General features: G+C 34.7%; 2 protein-coding genes across 41 annotated transcripts; both read right to left on the bottom strand.

The window, feature by feature from the left end:
* Positions 1–659: 659 nt before the first annotated feature.
* LOC100780261 (uncharacterized) lies at positions 660–7,350 on the bottom strand. The gene is made up of 5 exons (XM_006603907.4): positions 5,879–7,350; positions 5,734–5,778; positions 5,345–5,644; positions 4,968–5,134; positions 660–1,059 (listed from the first exon to the last, which is right to left on the bottom strand). Exons 1-5 carry the CDS (start codon positions 6,102–6,104, stop codon positions 829–831), a joined length of 969 nt encoding a protein of 322 aa, XP_006603970.1. The 5' UTR covers positions 6,105–7,350; the 3' UTR covers positions 660–828.
* A 2,150-nt stretch (positions 7,351–9,500) lies between these two features.
* On the bottom strand, positions 9,501–23,861 carry LOC100805053 (uncharacterized). Of its 40 annotated transcripts, none has more exons than XR_005890033.1 (10): positions 22,775–23,823; positions 16,471–16,525; positions 16,132–16,232; positions 15,936–16,019; positions 11,826–12,341; positions 11,026–11,106; positions 10,486–10,548; positions 10,342–10,416; positions 10,139–10,195; positions 9,501–9,974 (listed from the first exon to the last, which is right to left on the bottom strand). XR_005890033.1 is itself a non-coding variant. In XM_014771779.3 (4 exons), the coding sequence occupies exons 1-3, from the start codon at positions 23,025–23,027 to the stop codon at positions 15,975–15,977; spliced, it is 393 nt and encodes a 130-aa protein (XP_014627265.1). In that variant the 5' UTR covers positions 23,028–23,818; the 3' UTR covers positions 15,115–15,132; positions 15,936–15,974. The 40 variants fall into 40 exon arrangements, 2 of the variants coding, with proteins under 2 accessions (XP_014627264.1, XP_014627265.1); XR_005890044.1 differs by having other exon boundaries at positions 10,139–10,199; positions 12,186–12,341; positions 22,775–23,821; XR_001386564.3 differs by having other exon boundaries at positions 12,186–12,341; positions 15,936–16,013; positions 22,775–23,819.
* Positions 23,862–25,642: the final 1,781 nt, after the last annotated feature.

Genomic DNA, 25,642 nt, shown 5'->3' with positions numbered 1-25,642 from the left:
GACTATAATGATAAAAAGTTATAAAATTTAAAAAATCTAATGATCATTATTAGGAACTAAAATGAAATTTCAGAAATTTATTTTACATTTTTCTAATTTCAAGAAATATTAAGATAGCATCTCATAATTTTAAAAAATAAAATTATAATTTAGTACTACACAATATTAGATTGTCTTTTGTGTGGGTCCCACATTATTTCATGTTCTTTCAACTCCTATTTCTGGCATTCCAAACAATACAACTACATTACTTCGAGTCCATTTCACTATTGCATTACTTTTTCCTCTAATCTTTCAGTTGTTCCAAGCATTACATAAAGTCTAATAAATTGATATAATATTATTGAATCGGGAGAAACTCATTTTAAATCTCTTAAGATTTTATATATTCAAGTTCTGAAAAAAAAAAAACATAATTAAGAAATAAGACTTTTTTTTTTCTAAAGGTGCTCGCACAGTTAGATTTTTCAATGTACATTAACTATTAATAAAATTAATAAATATTTGGTATTTATTAAAAAAAAGTCTTTTTAAAAAAAAAATTGCACGTGAAGCCCGAGCTGTCAGCCCCAACTTTCACCACAAAAAAACACACGTATCATCACTGCCCATTGGAATTACGTAACGCAGACATAAAAATGTAACACACACAATTGCCATTGTTCTAAACAAACATTTCCATTTCTGGCCATATTTAATAAGCACTGCAAAATTGCTCATAAAGAGAGAGTGAGAGAATTTTTCAAAAGAGACACAGTCTCTCTATTACAGTAGTAGTAGCCTATATAGCCCTTTTTCCCTTCTTTTTTTCACCCTTCCTTTCTTTCTCTAGCAAACTTTGAAGTGAGTGAAAAACATGTTATCCCTTCTTTGTTGTCTTTCTTTCTCTCTTTGACTAAATTTCTTCCTTATCCAGGAAAAGCACCCTCCACTACTACCTTGCGTGCAAACTTGCTCTTCATCTTTCTTCATGTTCTCATTCACATTATTCACTACTTCTCTCACTGTTGTTTCTTTTGTTGTGTCCCATGTTTCTTTATCATCATTCACTTCCACCACCTGCACATGCATTTGTACCTCATATCAATATCAATGTTTTGGTATATATGTTGTACCTTTTTAATTCCATCAATCATTTTGTAATGTTACTGTATATGTATTAGGAAAGTAGAAAACGTTAATCGATCAAGCCATCTTTTCCAAGAAAATATTCGTTTGTTAATTGTAATCAAATTTAGTAGCTTGAAGTTTGATTCAAGTTTGTTAAATGGTAAAAATCTTGCATTCATGGAAAATAAATTCTGATTAAATTGAAGTTTGATCATAAAATAAGTATAGCCCGATAAAAGATTATTTTCATGGAAGAGTGAATTCAAGTAATAGCTAAATGGTTCAAGTTTAATTTTAACACGTTAATTATTTATATTCAATCACTTGACTTTAATATGTTATAGGATTTGAAATATTACCTGCTTTGTTGATCATTAATATTCATCGTTAAAAAATTTGATAGAGTTACTTTAATTTTTTTCTCTCAGCCGTGTTTTTTTTATCAATAAAAACTTATATATAAAAATTTTCTTTTTTTATAATATATGAAATTTTACTTGAAGAGAACCAAATTCAAACTCAGTTCATCCTAGAAATATTGGTATATACAAACCAATTTAAGACATTATATAAGTCAAATGAGCCTTTTATAATATGATTTGACTACTTTAAATGAAACCTCAAAAAAGTGTTAATATAATTTTTACACTCATTCGGTTGATGTTACCAAAAGTTGTATAAAATGTTTTAGATCGTAAGAATGGTTCATACAAAAGTTAGACTGCAAACCAAGTATATATGGCCGTATGTAAGTAACATTTGGGAAATTATTGGAGATTGAGATTGTAGATATGATTTTTTTTCCTTATTTTGGTTGGCAATCCTTGATTCTAGGTATAAGTTTTGCTAGGCAAATATTGATTTATTATATGTAAATATTCTCTTAGAGGATTTTATGTGTATAATTTCTTGTATTAAGATTCTTAATGTATTTCTTCTCTGTATATATATTTATCATTCAGGAGAATGAAAAGTAACTTAAGGAATTAACCTTCTTTTACAGAAATTATTCAAATGTAGGACTGTTTGGAAACCACTACATATTCTTCTTAATTAAGGTACATACTACCCTACCAATTTTGTAACTCAATTATATAATTGACAAAAGTTCAAGTGTCCACTTGGCTTACGGACAAAATTAATTTTGTTCACTCGTACGTTACAAAATTTATGATTGAGTATAATTTAAGGCTACATTTCAATTGCATTATTAATAATTTAAAATTAACTTTATCAAAATTAATTTTTATTATCAGCTCGATCTAAAACAAACCACGTACTCTTCTAAGTAGCTAGGGCATTAACCTTGGAAGGTCAATTCTTCGGAATTCAGTTTACTTTTTGGAATACCTAACACCCACGTGTATGAGTTTCCCATGCAATAAAAACAGGGTAAAAGTTATTCACAAAAGCGGTAAGAAAAAATGAAGTACATGTCAGTTACCATTTCCCCGGTCAAACTCAAATTTCTTTGGATGACACGAACGATAAAGAAAAAAAAAATGAAGTATGAAAGAACTAAAAATAAGGGAATGAAAGAAGAGAGAATAAAAAAATTAGAAAAATGTTTAGATCAAAATATAAAAAATAAAGTATTTTCTCTACTTATTTAATTAAGAAAAAAAGAAAATATAATTATATTAAATGATATTTATAGCTTTAGTTTATAACATAATACAATTATAACTTTATATATTTTTGGGACTACAGTAATAACCCCACTATATTTCAAGTTTTTCTCCAATTTAGAGAGAAGATTTTGAATGTAGGCCCCATTAATAAGAAACTCTTTCTATCTCATTTTCTCACGTGTCTAACTAGAAGTTGCATTAAAATTTGTATTTTTTTTCTCCCTTTTTTTCCCCTCTCTTTTCAAATCCTATCCTACTAAACGAACCGTATAATAATATCACTATCCTGCGGTGTTATTGCCATCTATCATTGCTAGGGAATTTTCTAGCATTATGCTATATGATTCACTTTCCACTCTTAACTATAGCCGTTCATACATAATCGATCCTGATGAAGTATTAGTACTATGACATTTTTTTCATTAATTTCGATAACCAAAATGATTTACATAGATTCCAAATTCTCTAGCATCAAACACGGGGATAATGTTATCAAGTGATTAATTTGAGTGATACTAAACTCGAAACTTGATCTTAAGTTTAAGTTTTGTGAATAAAAAAAATATAATTGAAAGTAAAAAATACCACTAAAAATAATAAATCAAATTTTTTATAAAGATTAATCATCTTCAAATACTTTTCCAATAACATATTAAAAAAACATGGAAAACTAGAACTAGATTAATTAAAAGAAAATGGCACATGTATTTTAAATCATTCAAGGAAGAAAAGTGGGTGAATCCAAGAGTTAATTAATTTTGGAATAGCTTATCACCTTTGTGAAGAAAATTTTATCATCACAGTAAAAATGACTTCCCCAAAAAAGAGACAAGTGCAAGTGTACGTGTAGACAGCAGACAACTTGGGGTAAGCATGAAGGGACCAAAACTAGAGTGGCATGTGCTCATGAAGCATAGAGAGGGACCAATATAATATCTAGTACTGCCCCCACACTCTTCACATTGGAAGATTGTAATCTATTATAATTATATGACAACTAGATTTGATTCTCTTATCTTTGAAATCACACCCTTGGCCTAGGTTTCTTCTTTTTTTTTTTTTTTTTTCCTTGCATTTTGGCAATTGTAACTTTTGAAAGGTGATAAAATAAAGCTGACTTTTGTATATGGTTTTAGTACTTCGTCAGGTAGTGATAACATTGATAACTACTCAACCTTTAATCAATGTTGCAATAAATTTTTTTAGAGCTTGCTATTGTTCGTTCTAGCTTGAGATGCTTGAGCTCCAACCACAAGATGCATTTTTTTCCATGTTTTCTTGATTTATATCAAGTATTTAAATCCCTAGATGTGGGTCCTCTATCTAAAGGGAACAACTCACTTTGATGAAGTCATCTCAGTTATTGATAATAAAATGAATAATTAATATTACATGCAGATGTATAGTAAAACATAAATATGTTAAAATATTCAGTCAATTTTTATTCAACTATTATGACTATTTATTTTATCTTAACCTTATAAGAAATTATGTGGATCCTATATGGATCTTCACCTTCTAAATTTTATTTTAATTTAAAAATTTCTCTTTTATTTTTTTTTTCTATTTTTATCTTCTCAACCAAACTCAATATTGAGAAAATTGAAGTTAAATCCAATAGAAAAAAAAATGCTAAGAGTAGCATTAGAGTGTTGAAATGTCTAATAACAAAAATCTAATGTCTATAAAGATTAGGTAATGCATCATTGGATGAAACTATACAAAACTTTAAACCAATAATTTATCAAATTTACAGTGAAGGTTTTATATATTCAAAAGTTAATTACGCATAATACATCTTTGAAGGAAAAAGGCTAGGATAATCAAGTATAACAAACGATGACATAAAACATCAACATATTTTTAAAACTCACTCGTTTTTAATCTTAGTATTTTTGTCTTCAATTAATGGTATTCATTATTAAAGGCAAATGCTAATATATGTCGTAAGGACACAACTTAAGGAACTAAGAATATTTTTTTTTAATTGTGAGGCACAAATTTTCATTTCTCATGTTTTGTTAGGCTCTCCTATAATTTACGCATTAAAAAATTTCTTCTTTAAATTCCTTAACAAATGCCTTTAGGACATTGGTTAGCAATACCCTTCATTAAAATCATTAAAATGAACATTAATGGCCTTCATACTTTAAGGTCATAACTGGAATATATTAGATTCTGACCAATCCTTGAAAAATAAAAAAGCAAGAAAAATCTAACACATACCTCTTCCTCAGTTATAGCTTTTGTATTTGAATTTAGTGAGTCTTCAGAAAGCTTTATTGGGCTCTTTATGATGGATGGAGTTAAATCAGTGCTGGGGTTGCTTGAAACAAGAGAAGGAGGTGTACTTTGAGTACCTGCATCTCTTGTCATTCCCTCTTTTCCCTTTTCTGCATACAGATATAAATTAGAAATGGTTAAGTGCATCCAAAAGTCAACTGTGTCATAAAGTAAAAGGAAACAACACATAACAACATGGCTAATTAATATAGAGATATAAGCTCGGGAGATAGAAAAAGGGAAAAGATAACGAGTTCAATCTAATCTACTAATAAAAACTAGCACTGTAACAAACTAATATTTGTCGATAAAAAAATAACCTGAAATGTGAAATTGAAGAGCTACTTCTTCTTCTTGTGTGCAACTGTTGCAAGTTGATGATGGCTTTGTTTGCATATATCTTGAGGAATACACAAGAGGGGCAGACATGGTAATTCTGTTTGTTGTTGAGTTTCTAAATGATCTTCCACTAAGAGTTTTGGCAGATAAACACTCCATTGGTACCTCTCCTGAAAAGGGGTTGCATATATATTTTTCTGCTTCATTCCACTTTGAATTCAAGGCAAACCCTTCTGGGGATAGGCACTCCCAACTTCTATAGGCTGACCTTGCTTGCAATGCTGCAGTGGACCACCATGGAATTGGTTGAAAAAAAAAATTCAACTAATACTATAAACCCTCTATATGCTAATTATTCATTCTCTTGTACCTTTAAGAGCAGTGGTGAAAGAATAGGTTGAAGGGTCTATTTCATCTGTGACAAAATTAAGAGAATTTGAGTGAAAATTAAAGGTTGGAAAAAAATAAAAATTTTATCAATTCACTGAATTGGAATGAACAAGAAATTAATGTACCTTTTAAAGGGTATCCAGGTGAAGAAGCAACGCTAGAAATGGTAACGTTTGATCTAAAAGACCTTGTGTCTTCTCTAAAGCTTCTTATATATGATGATGAGTACCTTCTGGAGTTGCTGTTCTCTCTACTGATTCTATCTTTCACTGCCCATTCTGTCAAATTGAAATCTGAATCATCTTGTTTCTTGGCACTATAAGATGATTGCACCTCTACAGTTGAGGCCATGAAATGAGTTTAGAACTTGGAATGGTTCTAAAAGTTGTTCAAGGTGTGTACTAAAATTTGCACAGTTTTAAAAGTGGATGATGCAGCTATATGACATGACCATAAAAGAACATGAAGAGTTCAGAAGATGAAGCTTTTTGTGTAGGTGTGCATGTGGCTTTTTGTACTTAATCTGTCTTTTCCACAATTTGCTCTTTCACCTTTTGAATCTCCAAGCTACAACTACATGGCTCAAATGTCTTTGTATATTACATTACATGTCTATCTTTACTTTTATCTTTTTTTGGACTCTGCATTAAATTTATGGTACTGCACCAGTAACTTTAGTATTCTTTGACCCAACTAGTATAGGATGAGGTTGTTTTAATCTTCATGGTTCTACAATGTACACAAAAAAGACCATTGGATTTATACGGTTCTCTGTTGAGGAAAGACAAAGTATAAATTTGTCTATACACTATTTCCCTCTAGTTCCATTAATTAGGATGCTGCAATAGTTGATATTAGAATCTATGGGCCACACAAAATTCCATGAGGTTAGATAATTTTAAAATAAGAGTTTTATCCTTTCTTATAACACAACTCAACTACACATACATAATATAATAATTAGAGTTATAAGGTTCATTGGGTGATAAAAAGAGAAAGAAAAGATAAAAAGATTGTAGGTTTAATTTCTTTTCCTAACAAAAAAAAATTAACCATTAACAACTAATATTTGTCAATAAAAAATATACATAATCTAATTTTACTAACAATAATAAGTCTTTCTTAAACTTTATGAACTTAACTTTAGTATATACTTTAAAAATTTATTTGTTAAAGATGTATATGATTTTTTGAATCTTGTTATGCATGAAAAATGGAAGGAAAGAAATGAAGAAAACTAAAATATAATAACAATCGTTTAAAAAGCTCACATGACTTGTATATGTTTTTAATCTAAGCCATTTATGATATAGTTAATATGTATATAGCGAGACTGTGAGAGGCATATTTTAATACTAACTAAGAAGAGTAAATTTGCATCATACAACTTAACATGGATGATCACTAGATCATGTAACTACTTCAAAAAATCATGTGATTTTAATAAAAGAAAACCGCATGACTTGGCTATTGAGATCATTCATGATAAAATATAATATGTATTCCTCTCACTCTCTCACAAAAAAAAAAATCCACTCATATGGTCATGCAATCACCAACTAGTTTATAATCTTGATCATCTAAATATAGTTACATGGTCCAAATTTATAATTCTCATTTCCCACTTCTTCTCATAGAAATCACATTATTGTACTCGCTTGAAGTTGAAGCAAATTCTTTTAACGATACTTCAATCTTACTGATTTACAGCACATAATTGGCCAGGTTCATAAATTGCCAAAACAATATTCGTGGTCTCAATTCGGTTATCAATTTGCGGCAATACGATAGAGAAAGGTTGACATTAACGGCTTATCCTTTTGTTGTTTTGCACTTAAAAAGGCCAACATAAGCCTTAATGTGTATCACTTATTCAAACGAATGTTATACCAGCTCACAAAATCATTAATTTTTGTTTGATAAGACACAAACTCTTGATACCCATTTCAGGAAACTTCTCCTTTAGCTGCAATCAGGTATGTTAGATAATTATCAATGATAAAGTTACATCTGAAAAGCTCACAAAGAAGTTTTCAGGAAACTTTAAATCAAAGAGTAAATGTAAAACAAATGACTTTCATCTTTCTTGGAAATTTGAACACTTAAATGAAGAAGAGCTATTTTTATTTTACTATTTTTTAAATTATTTTTAAATCGGAGGAGACTTACAATTTTTTAGAATACGTTTTAGACATTTCCTTTATTAAATAATAATATTGTTTTGTAAAACACAAATTAACAAATAGAATCATTAAGTAGTACGATATTATCCCAGTGATATACATATCAAATTTAGGTAAATTGAACTATTGTTAATATGTAATTTTATAGACAATACTTGACACTAACGGAAAACATGCACGGAGTGCCTAACTGCTTTTTCATATTTTTTTAAATAAAAAATACTAAAAATTAGTGAATGACTTGTGAAGGTAATTATAAGGATAATATAGTAAATTATGAATGGAATTATAGGGATAAAACGAGTATAAAAATGTTTAGACCAAAACACTATATTTTTTTTATATGTAGTTATAGATGAAGACCCATTAGAAATTTAATGGTAAATACATTCTTGTCACTTTCGGACTTGTTTACTGCTGTTTTAATTTTCTGTTTTCACTTGATATAAGTATGTCTGAAGAAATTTTCATCAATTTTTAACTTTAGCTAATTTTATTTCAAAAAAGACACTCAAAATGAAGTTGCACCCCCCCCCCCCCCCCCCCTCTACTTTTATCAAAACTGAGCTACCGTTACTGTGGAAAAGCCCAATGGGGGTGTGAATCCCTCTGTAATATTACTGTTTCTCAAGTTGGGATTTGGGAATGCGATAGAATAGCATCAGTAAGCACTGTTGGGTTGCTTTCAGTATGGGCTGTGAAGTGACAAAGTAGATGTCACTTACCAGCAGAGTGGAGTGTGTGAAGGATTGGACTGTGAAAGCCTTTGTGGTTGTGCATGTGCAAGCCACATGCTTATAGTGATCCTGCAAAAAATGAATGTGGCAAGAGTCCTCACATAATGGAACTACAAGGGTCCCACCATGAATTCTTCATAGTCATCACTTTTGTCTGATGTGTACGCCAAGTAGGTATCAAGAAAGAAAGGTTCCGTTAGTTGGGGTCCCATACACTTCTTTCATTTTTCTGCTTTTCAAGGAAATTTTTCATACCCACTTAAGTGTGAATTGTCTTATCTTCTCAATTGCAAGGACACCTGTGCAACAAGGTTTTGATTGATGGCCATGAGTAGTTATTAAGCACCCCTTTTCGGATAACATCCGCACAGCAACATCATCATCAATTTTGAGAACACTGGTTTATAATCGCTTTCATTAACTGGGTAATTGAATGTTAGAAGTCAATATATGATTTCAACCTAAATCTTTGTTTATGGCATAGGAACAAACCTTCCCTTAATCTAAATTATAGCATACAGTTGTCCATTTCACTTTTCTACCTCTTTTTTTTAACTCCAGCCTTTTTGCTAAGTTTACCTTGAACTCTTACAATCATCTTCCCCCTATTTAATGACCAACAGAAATGGAATGGGGGAAATCCATTAGTCCTTTTTCTTTCCCTATGTTTTGCCTATTTTCTTAGGACTTCCTCTGTTTATCTTTCAGGCTTATGAGTTATGAATGATACCTACCCCAGCCAAAGAATTCATACAGGCATCAAACATGAACATAAATTCAAAAAAATTAATAGGTATAACAGCATTAAAGGCATCAAGATTGTCGAGTAAAGACGACAACAAAACATGATTGGCTATAAACATAACCCTAAATAACAAGACAAGGCTATAAAGTATAAACCTAACACTAAAGAACAAGACAAGGCTATAAATGTAACACTAAAATAACAAGACAAGCCTCCAACTCCACTAACTTACACAATAGCAGCCATAGACATAGTTGGAATGAGAAAATTGCAATCCAATAACACTATTCCAACAAATGGAGCAACCTAGTTGCCAAGATCATGCCTTTTATATCGAACCTTGCTGAGTTCTCTGACAGAAAACCATGATTTCAGCCAACATCAAGAAGATGAGCATAAGCAAGTTGCATGAACAGCCAACATCTTTGTTGGAGGTATGTACTCCAGCAGTTAACTGTGACAGGTTTTGCAGGACAGGTGGCTTTAAGCTTTTGAAAATCGAAGGTCCAGAAATATAGAACTCCACGGATATTACCAGTTCAATGATACTTGCAATCTAAACAAGAAAAAAAAAGGCATCAATTCTCGGGTCACGTTATATCATTGATAACTTGATTAACAATCAAGAACCTGTATATATTATCCCTGGCAACCACATATACAACAAAAGTTTAAAAATAGGTGTGAACCCAGGAGGGTTGCATCACAAAATTTGCATACCTTTCATGATCTCCAGTATCCTAGGAATGCACTATAAGGTAAGAGCAACCAGAGCACCTGACTCAAGAATTATGGATATGCCAGCCATGTTATTCAAATAATTTATAATAAAGGAGAAAAATTCAAGGAAAATATAGTTCATGGTTTGCAACATCTCACTCTTTGGGTAACAATGTATTAATTATAACTGATAAAATACTTACTATGAAAGAGAGAATTTATCGATGAACCACACAAGTACACTTTAGAACATCAAGGGAACCGGGAATATTGATTTCCTACAAACAAAGCTTACATCAATACTTTGTAGTGGGTAAGATCAGTGAAAGAATGAGGCAAATTCTTACCACTGAAAAAGATAAAAGAAAAATCAAAGCAGCTTCAGGAATTTGCATATGCATATAAACTTCCTGTTGAGAATGGAAAATTTTACATGGTGAAGAAGCAGAAGATATGTAGTCAGGAACTACCCAAGAGAAGCAATAAAAGTAGATCATATGTAATTACTAATAGAATGGAACTAGAAGCTGAACTAAAATAAAATGGCAAGGCTTCCACTCCACCATTTTGGGATCCTGCGGCCTTGGTAAAGGGTAGATGTAAGCAACTTAGGCCCATGAAAACAATGTAGGAAATACATGCACAACAGCCTATCACAATTTTGAAACTCTAAGTGTCCCAAATAAAATAAAAATTCCTAATATTACAACAGATGCATAATGAGAATTTAACAAGGACTTTACAGTGACATGCCACAAGTACTTATTCCCTCTTTCCTTTTCACTTTATTATGATTTGTCAAAGGAAGGAGGCAGAAGATGTAGGAGTGTCCTTGGCATAGAATTTAATGAAAAGTCTATAAAAAAAAAAACAAAAGTAAATATTACCTTGATCAAGAATGAGAATGGAATCTGCAGATAGAGAAATGATATCTTGGATCTTCTCACTGGAGAAGAGAACTCAAATAACTGAAAAAGAAAGTAAAAGTTACTTGGATTATACATAAGTGAAGAGAACGAAACTCACAAAAGGCATCATAGGATCCTTAATTTATATTAAAGAAATATAGTATAAATGGCATATTGTCAATAGCTTATACAATAAGTGGAAAAATTCGATAAAATCTACAGTCAATGATTTCCAAGTTACAGGAGCTCGAATATTTATTTATATAAAAGGAATGTGGTCTGATATCCAAATTACGTGAAATGAGATAAAATGTCACTAAGCTTTATTGAGGAATGCTAGCAAGACTCTCTCTAACACTCTCTGTATGATTGATTGAAATTGATTGAAAATCACCAATTTTGGTGATTCCCACTTTTAAATCAAGAGTCATGAGAAGTGAGACCCACCAAAATTGGTGATGTCCAATAAATTTCAGTCCATAGTTAATAGTAGAGAGTGTCAAAAAGAGTGTTAAAGTGTCGTTAGCATTCCTCGAGGTTTATATCAATCCCACCATCATTTCCTCTAATACTTAATACCTTTATATACTAACTTTTTATTATGAATAAGTGATAAGGTACATTCTTAAAATTTTGATTTGGATAAATTTATTTAGTCTGGCCTGTAAAAAAAATTTAGTTGAAGTTGTGTTGCTACTCAAACAAGAAAATTACAGCAACTTACATATTTCTGATTCAGTAAATAATTCAATCAATAATGGAAAAGGAAGTTTGTGAACCTGGAAGATGTATAAGGGTGTGTTTGATTTGCATTTTCATTTCCTGTTTTCATTTTCTGAAAACTATTTTCATTTTCAAAAGATTAGAATTTTGAAAATATGTTTGGTTTGACTTCTTGTTTCTGCTTTCAAGAAATAAAAACATTGAAAATACGTTTTCAAAAGGAAATGTATTTTTAGATTTGCTTAAAATTACATTCCTTGCCATCGCATTTTCATTTTATCCAAAATAAGGTTCTTGATTTTAACTGAAAACGAGATTTTATTGTTTCCAGTTTTTGGTTCATTTGGGAAAATATTTTCACTGAAAATGAAAACAAAAATCCAACTAAACACATTTCCATCACCATTTTCTATTACCAGTAAAAATGAAAACAAAAAACAACCAAACCAAACATCCCCTAAGCTTTTCATTGCAATCATTTCCATCAGCTTCCTTCAAAGCATTTTCTATGTCCATTGCAGTGAACATGTGCACAGAATGGCATCCATCTGATATCCAGATAGTCTGAGACACTGCAAAGTGCAAAATAATAACTAATTTTAGTTGCAGAGAGAACAAAGTACAAAATATAATGGACTTATACAAGAGAATAAATTAGAGTTTTTTTTTATTTATTTCTCTTAAATACATTAGATCTAATGACTAATTGAATAACCATAAGTTTTAACATTCTTCTGTTATCCAAGTGCTATAGAAATTCTGAAGCTTATAATCCTCCAATCTTTTGTCATTGTTATCTGAACCAAAGGTCACGCACATAGCATGTAGACAAGAAATCAGGGCAACATTTCCAGCCACAAATAAGTGAACCTACAAACTCCTTTAGTTCTCTTGGGAAATCCTTAAATCCCATTTGAAGGCAAACAAGTTATAAAAAAGACACATCTCCAGAACATGAATATGAATTATGAAATGAAACCACAAAGCTGTGACAAACACAAGAAAGTCATAGGAATGCCCAAGTGTCTAACCCGTCTTATACCAATGATATTCCAACAAAAACTCCAAAACATCTTATAAGAACAAGTAGGTTAGAGTGAACAACTAAACAAGAGCAAAGCAGTGCCCAGTTCATACTGGACAAGAAACAATTGAACAGCATTGTTGAAACCATGGTATCAGGTATAGGGAAAGAGAACAAAGAAAGAGAGATAAAAGAGAATGAAACACTGCATTGATGATGACTTGAATGAATTACAAATTTACAATGTGATGGGATGGTTCATGGAACCTAAAGGACTAACCCTTATTTAGTTTTATATATACTAATCATAATCATAACTAAATGAGAAACAAATCATGAGATAAGGAAATACATTTACCAATCATGAGAGAAAATGGGAAACAAAGAAAGTAATTCTAAAGGAAAATCTAAAATATGATAAGATATAATAACTAATAAGATACTTTCATATATTCTAATAATGGTAACAAACACATCAAAATTAGTAACAATTTCTATTCAGTATTCACCAATTGTCAAGCTACAAGTCTCTCAAGTTTATCACATTAACTTTTTTTTAATAACCTACTGGATTTTAATGCACAAATACATTTCACACAAATTCAAAAATTGGAGTAGATTGGTTCACTTTATAACCCTGATAAAGGTATTAGCCCAAGAAGGAATATTATAATTTGATTATTCTTCAATACCCCCCACACACACAGTCACACAAAAAACATAAAATAAAGTCATTTGTTTAAGCTAATGGACTCGTACATCAAAATTGTAAGGAATATTCATAGCCTCTTTTACTAAATCAGTATTAACTATTAAGTACCCCCATTTCCATCATTATATTTGAAATGGCGGAGTACTTGTGCCTCATCCAATCTCAAGTCTCAACCACAGCAACTTGTGTGAACAAGGGTGGCATATATGGATTGTAGGGTATAAATACAATGTAAATTTTCTCAATTACATGATGAATATTGTAAAATGAGAGAAAAGAAAGAGGGATAATTGAGTGAAACCGTGTGTCAGAGTGCACAGCGGATGATTGTTTATTTAGACAGGTAGTATTGATTACACATAATTAGAGGATATTCAGTTTCCTCTAAATCAGATATCATATCCTATCACATCATTATACATTAAATTCCTGATTCTCAACACTCCCCCCCCCCCCCCCCCCAAGCTAAAGCATACTAAGGTTTAACTACTTACAAGAATTTTATTTTTTTTTGGAAGGCTACTTAGGAATTAATTTTCTACTTACAAGAAAATTAATTCCTAACTAATAAATAAAAACATAAAATTGAGTTCCACCAAAAAACAATGTTTGAAAGACAACTCAGGGATGTTGGCGAAGTCGGGGAATATTGCTAGAAAGATAACATTGCCAAAGAGCTAGAATAACTATCCGCCTAAGAAATTTATGGCAAGCAAAACAAAGCAAGTTTCGACCTTCTTAAGAACCACATTTGGAAGCTTCAAACCAATATTTTGAAGACAACTCAAGGATCTTGGTGAAATCGGGGAATATTGCTAGGAAGAGAGAGCTGGAACATCCATCAGCTTAAGTAAATCCAAAGTAAGTTCTGATCTTAAAACCAAGATTTGGAAATTTCAAACGAAGTGTGGAGATCCAACTATTCAAATTGAAGAGATGAAATCATCATAAATTGATAGCAAAGCGAGAGAAGTCACTGAGAAACACGCCGGAAAAGGACAATGACATAATAGATGACTGGAAAGTTCTTTGCCGGAAAATGAGTGGTGAGATAAAGGTGGTGAGCAGAAAACACAATGAAAAGAGACGACGATAGGATAGGTGACTATAAATTTTTTGAAACAATGCAAAACACGTAAAAAAAAATGGACAGCACAGTGCCCAAAATCGCAAACCAAACAGTAATTAAAGAAGGGTAAATAGAACCAAGCTCCAATGGTGTGTCCGCAAGGATGCTCCATTTGAGGCAAAACTCTTGAGTTATGCTCGCACAAGAGGGCCGACTCCTGCAGTAGAAGCGCAGCCCAAGACGGTGTGCCACGCGCCTGAGAAGTGCGCTGTTTAGCCAAGTCTGGCGCGCAAAAGAGCAGGCGCAAGCCCAATCGAGATGCCATAACCACCATCATGTAGATCGGTGGACAATGATGCTGATGGTGGGGTCACCTGCCAAAAAGGTCGTCAAAGCTCTGGCAAAAAATGGCGGCGGCTGCCAGAAAAGGGGCAGCAAGCAGAAAGATCAACTGGAATGCAGAAAAAGGTCGTCAGAAGAAGAGCGGAGCAAAAGGGCTCACCGGTGGCAATGGATCGCTGGAAAAGTGACGGTGCCCGATAGTGGCTGGAATTGTCACTGGAAAAGGAGAAAGGGTCGTCAAAAAGCAGAAGCAAGTTGTCGAAATAAGTGTGATGACCAGAAAGGTCCACCGGGAACCTATATGGGACGGTTTTCGTTATTCCCTCAACCTGACTCTGATACCATGTAAAATGAGAGAAAATAAAGAGGGATAATTGAGTGAAACTGTGTGCAGAATACACAACAGATGCTTGTTTATATAGATAGGTAGTATTGATTACACATAATTAGAGGATGTTCAGTTTCCTCTAAATCAGATATCATATCCTATCACATCATTATACATTAAATTCCTGATTCTCAACAAATATATCTAAAGTAATAAATCAAAAATATATAGAGAAAGCGAGAAGTATATCTCACTTCAGTTTGCAAAAGCAAGCATCCCAATGTCACGTCATTCAATCTGATACTTACGAATTACGATAGCATCATATAAAGAAAAGAGAACTAAGTATTCAGCATCCCAATCCCATAGTGCCTTTGTCTTTTCTTTATAGATGAAAGAGCATGATTGGGAGGACATTTTGTCTCTTGGATTACACTGGTCCCATATTAATAGTGCAATTACAATCAATCAACAAGCTAATTATGAGCTATCAGCACAGACGTGATTATTATCAACATCACATTTAATGGAAGGATTTTAGTGCAATAATCTCAATCCTACGCAATATCAATCCATGTTTAGCGGTTCTTGCCAACAGCCCAATACCAACATAAAATAGTTCACTAAGAAAGCAACCACAAATTGAATTTTGAAAAGCAAAATATAAAACAAGACAGAAAGAAACACTTACTAGTAGATAGATCAGGAAGAACAGCAAGACTTCACACTTTCATAATACGAGGTAGTTGCCTGACATTACCAGTGATATCTACTCCTATGCCAGAATTTGACAGGGATAGCAAATGTAAATCTCCATGAGAATCCAAGATCAGAAACATCCTCTGGGACACAGCCTGAATGGAAATAGCCTTTATAGACATGGATACCTTTGTCATGGATTTTGTTTTAACCTCGTTTCCCTTCAACACAAAAAAACAAGAACCTCCATCTCTGTCGTCATGTTTTAATTTAACATTTGTCTGCTTCACTAAAAGTAGGAAAACATAGATTAGGTAAAATGCTGAGGAATATTGGAACCGATTAACAATTATTATGTATAGAATCAAGTAATCAGATCATGAGATCCCATCAGATCACACTTGGAAAATATAGGGAGATAATGAAAGCAGATTGCCAATCTGCTAGTTAGAGATTCCATTTGTATCACAAGAAATTCAAAATACAGCTTGCAGTTAAAGGTATGTTCTTAATATTTAGTTATTTACCATTAAAACATCTTGAGATTAAACAAAGGACAGCACCTTGTATCGCACCTATATCCTGGTCAATGAGAAATATCTACAAACTGTTAGCAGAAATTATATATAAAAACCCAATTTGTCATATTTGAAAAAAGTTGAAAAAATTAAACTTGTTGTACAACATATACAACGGAGGGACCATTTCAATGGGTTTATGACTAGGGCACTTCTAAGTTCTAACAAGTAGAACTATTTTGAGTTTGAATAAAGTATAAAATGTTTTGTTCTCCATTAATTAACAAAGTTGTTAGCAAAGAGTGTAATTTTTTTATTAAATGTTTTTTTTCTTTACTGTCAATTGCCAGCAATATAGATAGGGCATAGATGTCGTGTTACAAAGGACTAAAAGTTGATTTGTATGTGAGTATAATGATAGCCTGATATGGAATCAACTAATAAGAATAATTAAGGTTTCCTAAACATTTAGCAGCTCCAGCTTTTGTGGGATAACATGATCTTCCTAGCCCCCTTGTGGTGCTTGGCTAATGGCTGTTTAGGGGAGGTATCTTTGTTGGACAATCTGATAAAGACTATTACATTAGACCACAAACACCGTGAACAGGGAGAGGAAGACAGAAACACAAAAGCTAAAGGACAGAATGGGCCTGAAAAGTGTGAACACAAACTAGCAGAGAAATGTTAGAACAGGGGCCGCAAACTGAAGTGCTGGCCTTGGCTGGAAAACACTGTAAAATGGCCATCCAAGGCTGGATAAAGCATGGCCAGCTGAAAAAGTAACAGAAAATATGTGGGCTTGAAGATTGAGGGAGATGGGCTACTGGGTTTTGCTGAAGGTAAATAATTTCTATTTTCTAATCCTAGCATGGTTCTGAAGGAGAAAATGCATCAAATCATAAAAAGCAACTCTAAAAAATGGCTTACTTATAAAAGAAAAAAAGAAAGGAGAGGGCAGAATTTTCACAGCTTATTGGTATAGCAGCACAATTTGGCAGCAATTTTGGCTGCTATCCACACAGCACTATGAATTCCCCAAATGCCCAAGCCAGTTTCCACCTCTTCCCCCAAAGCGCCTGCAGATGGTCCCTTTGAGGAGGGAGATAACCCCAGCTCTGGCCAAAAAACAACGAGTATTTCTCACCCCAACGGTCCACACACCCCACCTTTTGAATTCTCTGATAAACAGACTCATAACCTTAATGGGCCTTGCACCCCCGTGGCCCAACAAATTCATAGTCCCCATCAGCAACAGCAGATGTTATCCAGCGGCCTGCAGGTTTATTCCAGAAGAAAGTGGTGCAAAAAGAAAAAAGCCCATCAGGAGTTAGCCACACACAATAACTCTGTATTGTCAAAGAATCAAGAGGAAGTAGCCATCGTGAGACAATGTGAACTTCTAAACCAAATGGGGCTGACCTGCGGGGGGGATTTTCAGCAACTCATGGGAAGCTTGGTTGACATGGAGCAGAGAGCTTCTGACATGGTAGCAGAGAAGGGACATGACAACTGTGCTAATGATAATTCTATCATATAACTGCAGAGGCTTGGGTAGGGGGGTGAAGTGGGCTGCTATTCGTAAGCTCAACATAAAGCATAAGGTGGATTTAGTTTGCTTGCAGGAAACAAAGAAAGAATCTGTTACTAAGGATGCTTGTCAGCCTATTTGGGGAGATGCTAATGTATCCTGGGACTCTGTCCCTTCAATTAACACTACTGGAGGTCTCCTTTGCAGGTGGAATAATCTAGCCTTTGAAGTAGATAGGAGGGTGAAGGGTACGAATTTTCTGCTGTTGACAGGGAGATGGGTTAAGAACAACATGCTGCTGAACATTGTAAATGTCTATGCCCCGTGTGACATAGCTGGGAAGAGAGAATTGTGGGATCAATTGAAGCAGTTAAAAGCTTCTAATCCTGCGGATGCTTGGTGTTTCCTGGGGGATTTCAACAGTATTAGAAGTATGGATGAAAGAATTGGTTCCTCCCAGAGGTTTGTGGGTGTTCATGACAGTGCTGGGTTCAATGAGTGGATAGCAGATATGGACCTTCACGAAATTAAAAGCTTTGGCAGTATATACACCTGGTGTAGACCAAATGGTTCTGCAAGGAGCAGACTTGATAGATGTTTGGTATCTGCTCAGTGGATAAATAAATGGCCTGATTCATCTCAACATGTGCTTAATAGAGATTATTCTGACCATTGTCCAATCCTCTTGAAAACTGACATGATGGATTGGGGCCCCAGGCCTTTTCGAGTCATGGATTGCTGGTTGAAAAATAATCAATATAAAGCTTTGGTTAAGCAAGTGTGGTGTGGGGAAGTGCAATCTGGCTGGGGGAGTATCGTGTTGAAAAACAAACTGAAGACTCTAAAATCCAGTTTAAAAAGATGGAGTCTTGAGTATGGGGATAGCTATAAGAACAAAGTGGAACACCTGAAGCAGCAGCTGCATCATTTTGATACAATAGCCCAGGTCAGAACTTTGGGGGATGATGAAGTCAAGTCAATGAAATCCATTCAGCAGGAACTGTGGGAGGTTTCCCTTGCTCATGAATCAATTTTGAGGCAAAAATCTAGAATTAAATGGCTCAAGGAGGGGGACAGCAACACTGCCTTTTTTCACAAATCCATCAATTTCAGAAGACACTATAATGCAATCCAAGGTATCTTCATTGAAAATACATGGGTCCAGCAACCAAACTTGATTAAGCAAGAAGCTGTTAAATTCTTTAATGCCAGATTCACAGAGGAAAAATTGGATAGACCTACCTTGGATGGGGTTCAATTTCATACAATTACTTTAGCTCAAAGGGAGGAATTGTCTGCACCATTTTCAGATCCTTAAATTAAGGAGGCTGTGTGGAGTTGTTGTGGAGATAAATGCCCTGGGCCCGATGGTTTCAATTTTAACTTCATCAAGGAGTTTTGGGGGGTTCAAAAACCGGATTTTAGGAGGTTTGTGGATGAGTTTCACGCTAATGGTAGCTTTCCTAAGGGTAGTAATGCATCCTTCCTGGCTTTAATTCCAAAAACAAGCCATCCTCAGTCTTTTAATGATTACAGGCCCATCTCCCTCATTGGGTGTATGTATAAAATCATAGCCAAATTATTGGCTAACAGGTTAAGGAGAGTAATGCCTGCCCTCATTGATGAGAGACAAATTGCTTTCATAAAGGATAGACACATCCTTCATGGAATTTTAATCCTCAATGAGGTATTGGAGGAAGCTAAAAGATGTAAGAAGCCAGCCTTGGTGTTTAAGGTGGATTTTGCCAAGGCCTATGACACTGTATCATGGTCCTTTTTGGACTATATGATGGAGCGAATGGGGTTTTGCCTCAAATGGAGAAGATGGATTAAGGCTTGCAATCAATCAGCTACTATTTCCATTCTTATAAATGGTAGTCCCTCAAAAGAATTTGCTCCAACAAGGGGCTTGAGGCAAGGGGACCCTTTAGCCCCGTTACTCTTTAACATTGTGGCTGAGGGCTTGAATGGTATGATGAGGACAGCTTTGAACAAAGGCCTTTACAGCAGCTACCTGGTAGGGAAGCAGAAGGTCCCAATAAATATTCTGCAATATGCAGATGATACCATCTTTGTGGGAGAAGCTGTTTGGGACAATGTAATTGTGATGAAGACAATGCTTAGAGGCTTTGAAATGGCATCAGGGCTGAAGATTAACTTCTCCAAAAGCAGTGTTGGAATTTTTGGGGCTCATCTCAATTGGGTTCATGAGGCAGCTCTGTTTCTTAATTGCAGACTCCTTTTCAGTACCTGGGGATTCCTCTAGGGGCTAAGCACTCTAGTTGGCTGGTGTGGGAACCTCTCATCAAAAAATTCGAATCAAAGCTGTCTAAGTGGAATCAGAGATTTTTATCTATGGCTAGGAAGGTCACTTTGATAAACTCAGTCCTCACCGCTCTACCTATATACCTCCTGTCTTTTTTCAAAATTCCCCAAAAGGTGGCCCGGAGAGTGATTTCCTTGCAAAGGAACTTTCTGTGGGGGGGGATCCTGATCATAAGAAAATAGCCTGGGTAAAATGGGACACTGTTTGCCTTCCCAAGGAGTTTGGAGGCCTTGGGATCAAGGATATTAATAGCTTCAATGCAGCCTTGTTGGGAAGATGGATATGGGATCTATCCTCTAACCAAAATCAGCTTTGGGTTCGAACTCTATCATCCATATACAGGGACTGGGCAGACCTAATTAATGGCAGAGACAGGCCGTGGCATTCTCAATGGTGGAAGGACCTCCGAAAGCTAGTTAAGCAGCCTGAATTTAACCCTATTATCCAGCACATGGAGTGGAAGGTAGGGGACGGGAGTCTAGTAAATTTCTGGAAGGACAAATGGCTGGGGTCTGTTTCTAACCTGGAACAGCAGTTTAATCAGATGTTTCTCATCAGCAGACAGAAGAATAGTAAGATTTGCAATATGGGTAGCTTATCCCATGGTATATGGTGCTGGGATTTAAAATGGAGAAGAAACCTCTTTGATCATGAACAGGCAGAAGCTGTGGCATTCATGGATCTAATCAGCGCTGTCCATATCCAACCTCAAATGAAGGATTCCTTGCGCTGGTCAGCAGATCCTTCGGGCATATACTCTTCTAAGTCAGCCTACAGACTGCTAATCTCTGTCAACAGAGATCTCCCTCAGCCAAATATCTACAATTCGTTTTGGAGACTTAACATACCCCCAAGAGCTGCGGTTTTTGCTTGGAGAATTCTAAAAAACAGATTACCCACTAGATACAATCTTTTAAAAAGAAATGTATTCATTCCAGACCACACCTGCCCTTTATGTAGATCTCATCAAGAGGAGGCTGGTCACCTGTTTTTCAATTGTAAAGTCACTACTGTTTTATGGTGGGAATCCATGAGCTGGAATAAGATGGTTGGTCCCTTAGCAGCATCCCCAGCAGATCATTATATTCAATTCTGTGATGGTTTTGGAGCTGGCAATAATCAAACTCGGTGGCGTCGTTGGTGGATTGCTTTAACATTTACAATATGGCAGCATAGGAATTCTATGGTATTCCAAGGCAAGAATTTCGAACCTCCAAAAGTGATGGAAGATTCCTTATTCCTTTTGTGGTCTTGGCTAAAAACCAGAGACAAAAACTTTAGTGACTCCTTCAACTACTGGTCGTCCAATATAGTGCGTTATTTTGGCTAACTGAATTTCTTCAGTTTTGTATGGGAAGGGTGTAACTGAGTTTCTCAGTTTTGTTTTGATGGGCTTTTTATTTACTTGTGTGTTCACAGATGTATCAATCACCAGCAGTACCTCTGGTGCTGCTGTGTTTCTTTGAGATTATATATATATATATATTATTTGAGGCCCTTAAAAAAAAAAAAACTGTGGCCACAAGGAGTTGATATACAACAAATAGATAAACATGATAAAAAGCAAAGACATTATTTTGCTCATATCTTGAGGGTTAAGAGACTGTATAATGATGATTGAATTTCCTTCATCTAGTAGTCTCTGGTGAAGTACTCCTACAATTTATATTTATATTAATGTCCAAACTACTTCCCACCCATAATAGATAGGGCACAGATGCACATGTACTAGCATGACATAACAGTCTCCTTGACCCATCCATGTTTCATAGTCTTAAATAAAGCATCATCAGCCAGATATAATGAATAAAATACCTAACAAAATAAATAAGACAAGCAAAAATCCAAAATTCTATCAAAAAACAATAATTGAGGTCAATAACCGTTACTTGAATCAAGGCAAGCAGCACGTCACCTTAAGAGTTAAGACAAAATCCAAAATAACAGAACCTGTATATCAACTATCAAAGAGTCTAAACAATCGTGATTGTTTTCTACCCATGAACATTTGCATAAACACATTCCCAGCTCGATGAACATAACTCCACAAGGCCCTCACTTTACCCCCCCCCCCCCCCCCCCCCCCCCCCCCCCCCCCCCCCGCCCCCCCCTCCCAAAAACAAAAGCAAAAACAAAATAATGCACAAAAACAAAAGCACCAATTTTTACAAAACGCATCAACATATCAGATGTCAAACAGGCCAGATTCAAAAACAAGTAAAAAACAGCATTAGCTTTTCAAATTTCCCCAAGAAAGCTACTAATTTCCATGCACTACCAATACAAACAATTTTTACACCATCAAACTAATCGGAAATCACCATCATCAATCTTACCACACACAACAATCTACGATTTCTCGAAACTCTAAGTACATTCTAACTAAATTCAAAATAATAAAGAAAAAAAAAGCTTTTCAACATAATATTTCGTAAATTTTACTCATTGAATTCACCTACCAGCAGTAGTAACACCACCATGTCTTTCCATCTTCCCTTCCAAATCACCATTGCAGTTCACCGCCTCCAAACCGCCTCCTCGACCACCATTCTTCAGCGGTTTCGAATTCCCAACCCTCTTCCCGCTCCTTCCCTTCACGAGCCTCCTCAATCCAAAAACCCTAACCCCATTCTCCTCACCGAGAATCAGAAACCCAAACGCAACGCTCACGGAAAACACCGGCCTTGAACACTCAATCACCGCACACCTCATCAATCTCACACCACCGTCACCGTCATTGCCGTCGCCACCACCGTCGCCGTCGTCTTTCACGGCAAAGACCCAAACCTTGTTACTTGAGGGGGCGTGGAGCGCGAAGTAATTTACCGAGCCGGCGAGCCTAACCGCGGCGCCATGCTTGGCGTCGAGCACGACGCCAAGGTTAGGTTCAAAGCGGAGGAGGTCTTTATGGGAGCAGCGGACGTCAGTGACACGGGCGAAGGAAGGGGTTTCGCGACGACGGCGGTAGAGGCGAAGGAGGATGCCGGCTCTATGTGGGGAGGAGACTATAAATATGACGGTGGGACCCACAGAGGAGGAAGAGCAGGTAGGGTATGGGTGGTTTTGGAAGAGGAGGGGATGGTTAGGGCTAGGGTTAGGGTTTGGGGGGAGAAGGAAGGGTAGAGAGAGAGGGAGGAGTCAGAGTGGGTGAGGGCAAGAGAAAGGGAGGAGGGTTCAAAGAGGATGGAGGTTGTTGGGAGAGGGTGGGGAGAGGGAGAGAGGGAGGAAGGGTGTGGGAGATGGACCTTGGAGCCTTGGACAACAACCATTAAGATTGGGATTTACTCACTCACATTTAGTACTAGGGTTGTGTACTTTTGTTTCATTTGGTGTATGTCTTGTTGGGGGTAGGTGGAAGAGGAGAGTAAAGGTAGGATGAGGAAGAAGGGAGCAAAGATTGATTGTTTTTGTTGTCTTGAAGAAGACGGGTTATGTGGGTTTTTTTATATAAAAAAAAAATGTTTCAAATTTGGAGATAGGTGATTTAGACAGAGATGAGAAGAGGGAGTTTCAAGAAAAGGTTATTTTAATGGTCATTTAAAGGAGTCAACAGAAGGAAAAGGAATGAAGTTTTGATTTGTTGAGGGAGAAAGTTGAAATTTGAGTGTTTTTTTTTTATAGAAGAATTCACTTTTTTAAGGTGATTCTTTTTTTTAGATTAAATTTTGATTTTTTTTAGATAATGGAAGTTTTATATTTGGAGGTGAATTTTTATCAAATATTCAAATAATTTTAAAAATAATGGAGTTTAATAGGAGATCTTTTCAAGTAAAATGAAAGAAATTCAAATAATATTTAAAATAAAAAACTAAATTCTGAAGTTTCATATTATTGGAAATTAAATTTAAGAGTTTAATTATTCAATCTAAAAGAATTAATACAAAAAGAATATTCTAAAAAAAGATTTTACTATGTCAATGCATGCATGGATATTAAACTTTTAAATACTATGTCTATAAATTTTTTTTAAAATAAATAATTTTAATTAAAGTAATTAAACTTTCCTATATTTAAATTCTATAAAATTTGAAATTATTTATCCAAGTACTACTTACATGATAGAAGTGTTACTTTGTATGATTTAGGAAACTATATTTCTGAGGACTTGTTTATCCAAAAATTTTACTTTACCATAAATCTTGATTTTGGAAACTTTATTTTTTATCCAAAATTCTCCTAAAGCATAAAATGAATTATTTATCCGAAAGTTTTACTTTCCCATAAATCATGATTTTTTATGCTTAGTATGTATTTTTTAGGAAAAAACATTCTCAAGAAATTATATTTTTTGAGAAATCGTTTTTACCCGTTTATCCGCCAAAACATTTCCATAGGAGGTTGAGAATTCAACTTTTCTGGCTAGGGAAAAAATTAATTATATAAAAAGACTGTATTACTCCTTTTTTCACCCTCAACCAGGGTTTATCTTGGCAAAAAAAAAAAATCAAACTTATTGTTGCCGCACTCATCTACTGATTATGCCTTTCAAAAATTTTGAATTTTGTAAAAAAAATCTTTCTTTACCTTTATCTTTTTTAAAATGTATATTTCTTGACTACTTTATTATCTAAGTTTATCTCATTATTTATTTTAACTTTTACTTTATTTTGTAATTGTTAAATAATTTCAATAATTCTTATATTAATCACCTAATCTTTTTTCTATGAATTCAAAAATCTCTTTTATGATTATATATAGGCTTAATTGTACTTTTTGTCCCCTAATTATATTTAAATATTCAATTAGGTCCCCTAATCATTAAAACGTTTAATTTGGTTTCCTAATTATTTAAAAGCACGCAATTGTACCGTTAGATCCTCTCTATCAGTGTTTGTAGCCTGTGTATGTGTCAGGTGACATGGCTTGGGAGGTTAGATATGTGACGATTGGTAGCAAAATCAACTTCATCTTCTCCCTTTTATACCCAAACACGAAATTAGGGTTTTTTCCATTCCCAATTCTTCTTCTTCTTCTCCTTGTTCTTACTTGGAAATGTTGTCATTTGAAGGTTCTTCATTTGGCGGCATTAGAAACTTGTCTGGTGATCGTGGTGCGAGCAGCAGTGTCAATGGTGGTGCTGCATTGTCGCCTATTTGTGATTGAGAGCAGTTGGCGGTGGTGTGAACAACGTTCACGACGGCGCATTTCGGGAGGAGATTTTGGGGTTGTCCTAACTATAAGGTGAGGGTTTTATTGAAAGTGTTGTGTTTATCCTTTGTTTGTTTATGGCTATGGTTAATTTGTATTTGTGTTTTTGTTTTGTTTGAGAAACAGCGTGGGAGTGAGAGTGGCTACAACTTCTTTTATTAAGAACTAGTCCGCAACCC

Source organism: Glycine max, chromosome 19 (genome assembly GCF_000004515.6).
Source record: "Glycine max cultivar Williams 82 chromosome 19, Glycine_max_v4.0, whole genome shotgun sequence".
Classification (NCBI taxonomy): Eukaryota; Viridiplantae; Streptophyta; class Magnoliopsida; order Fabales; family Fabaceae; genus Glycine; species Glycine max.
The sequence above is the reverse complement of the archived record's forward strand: the minus strand, read 5'-3'. Positions and strand labels throughout refer to the sequence as shown.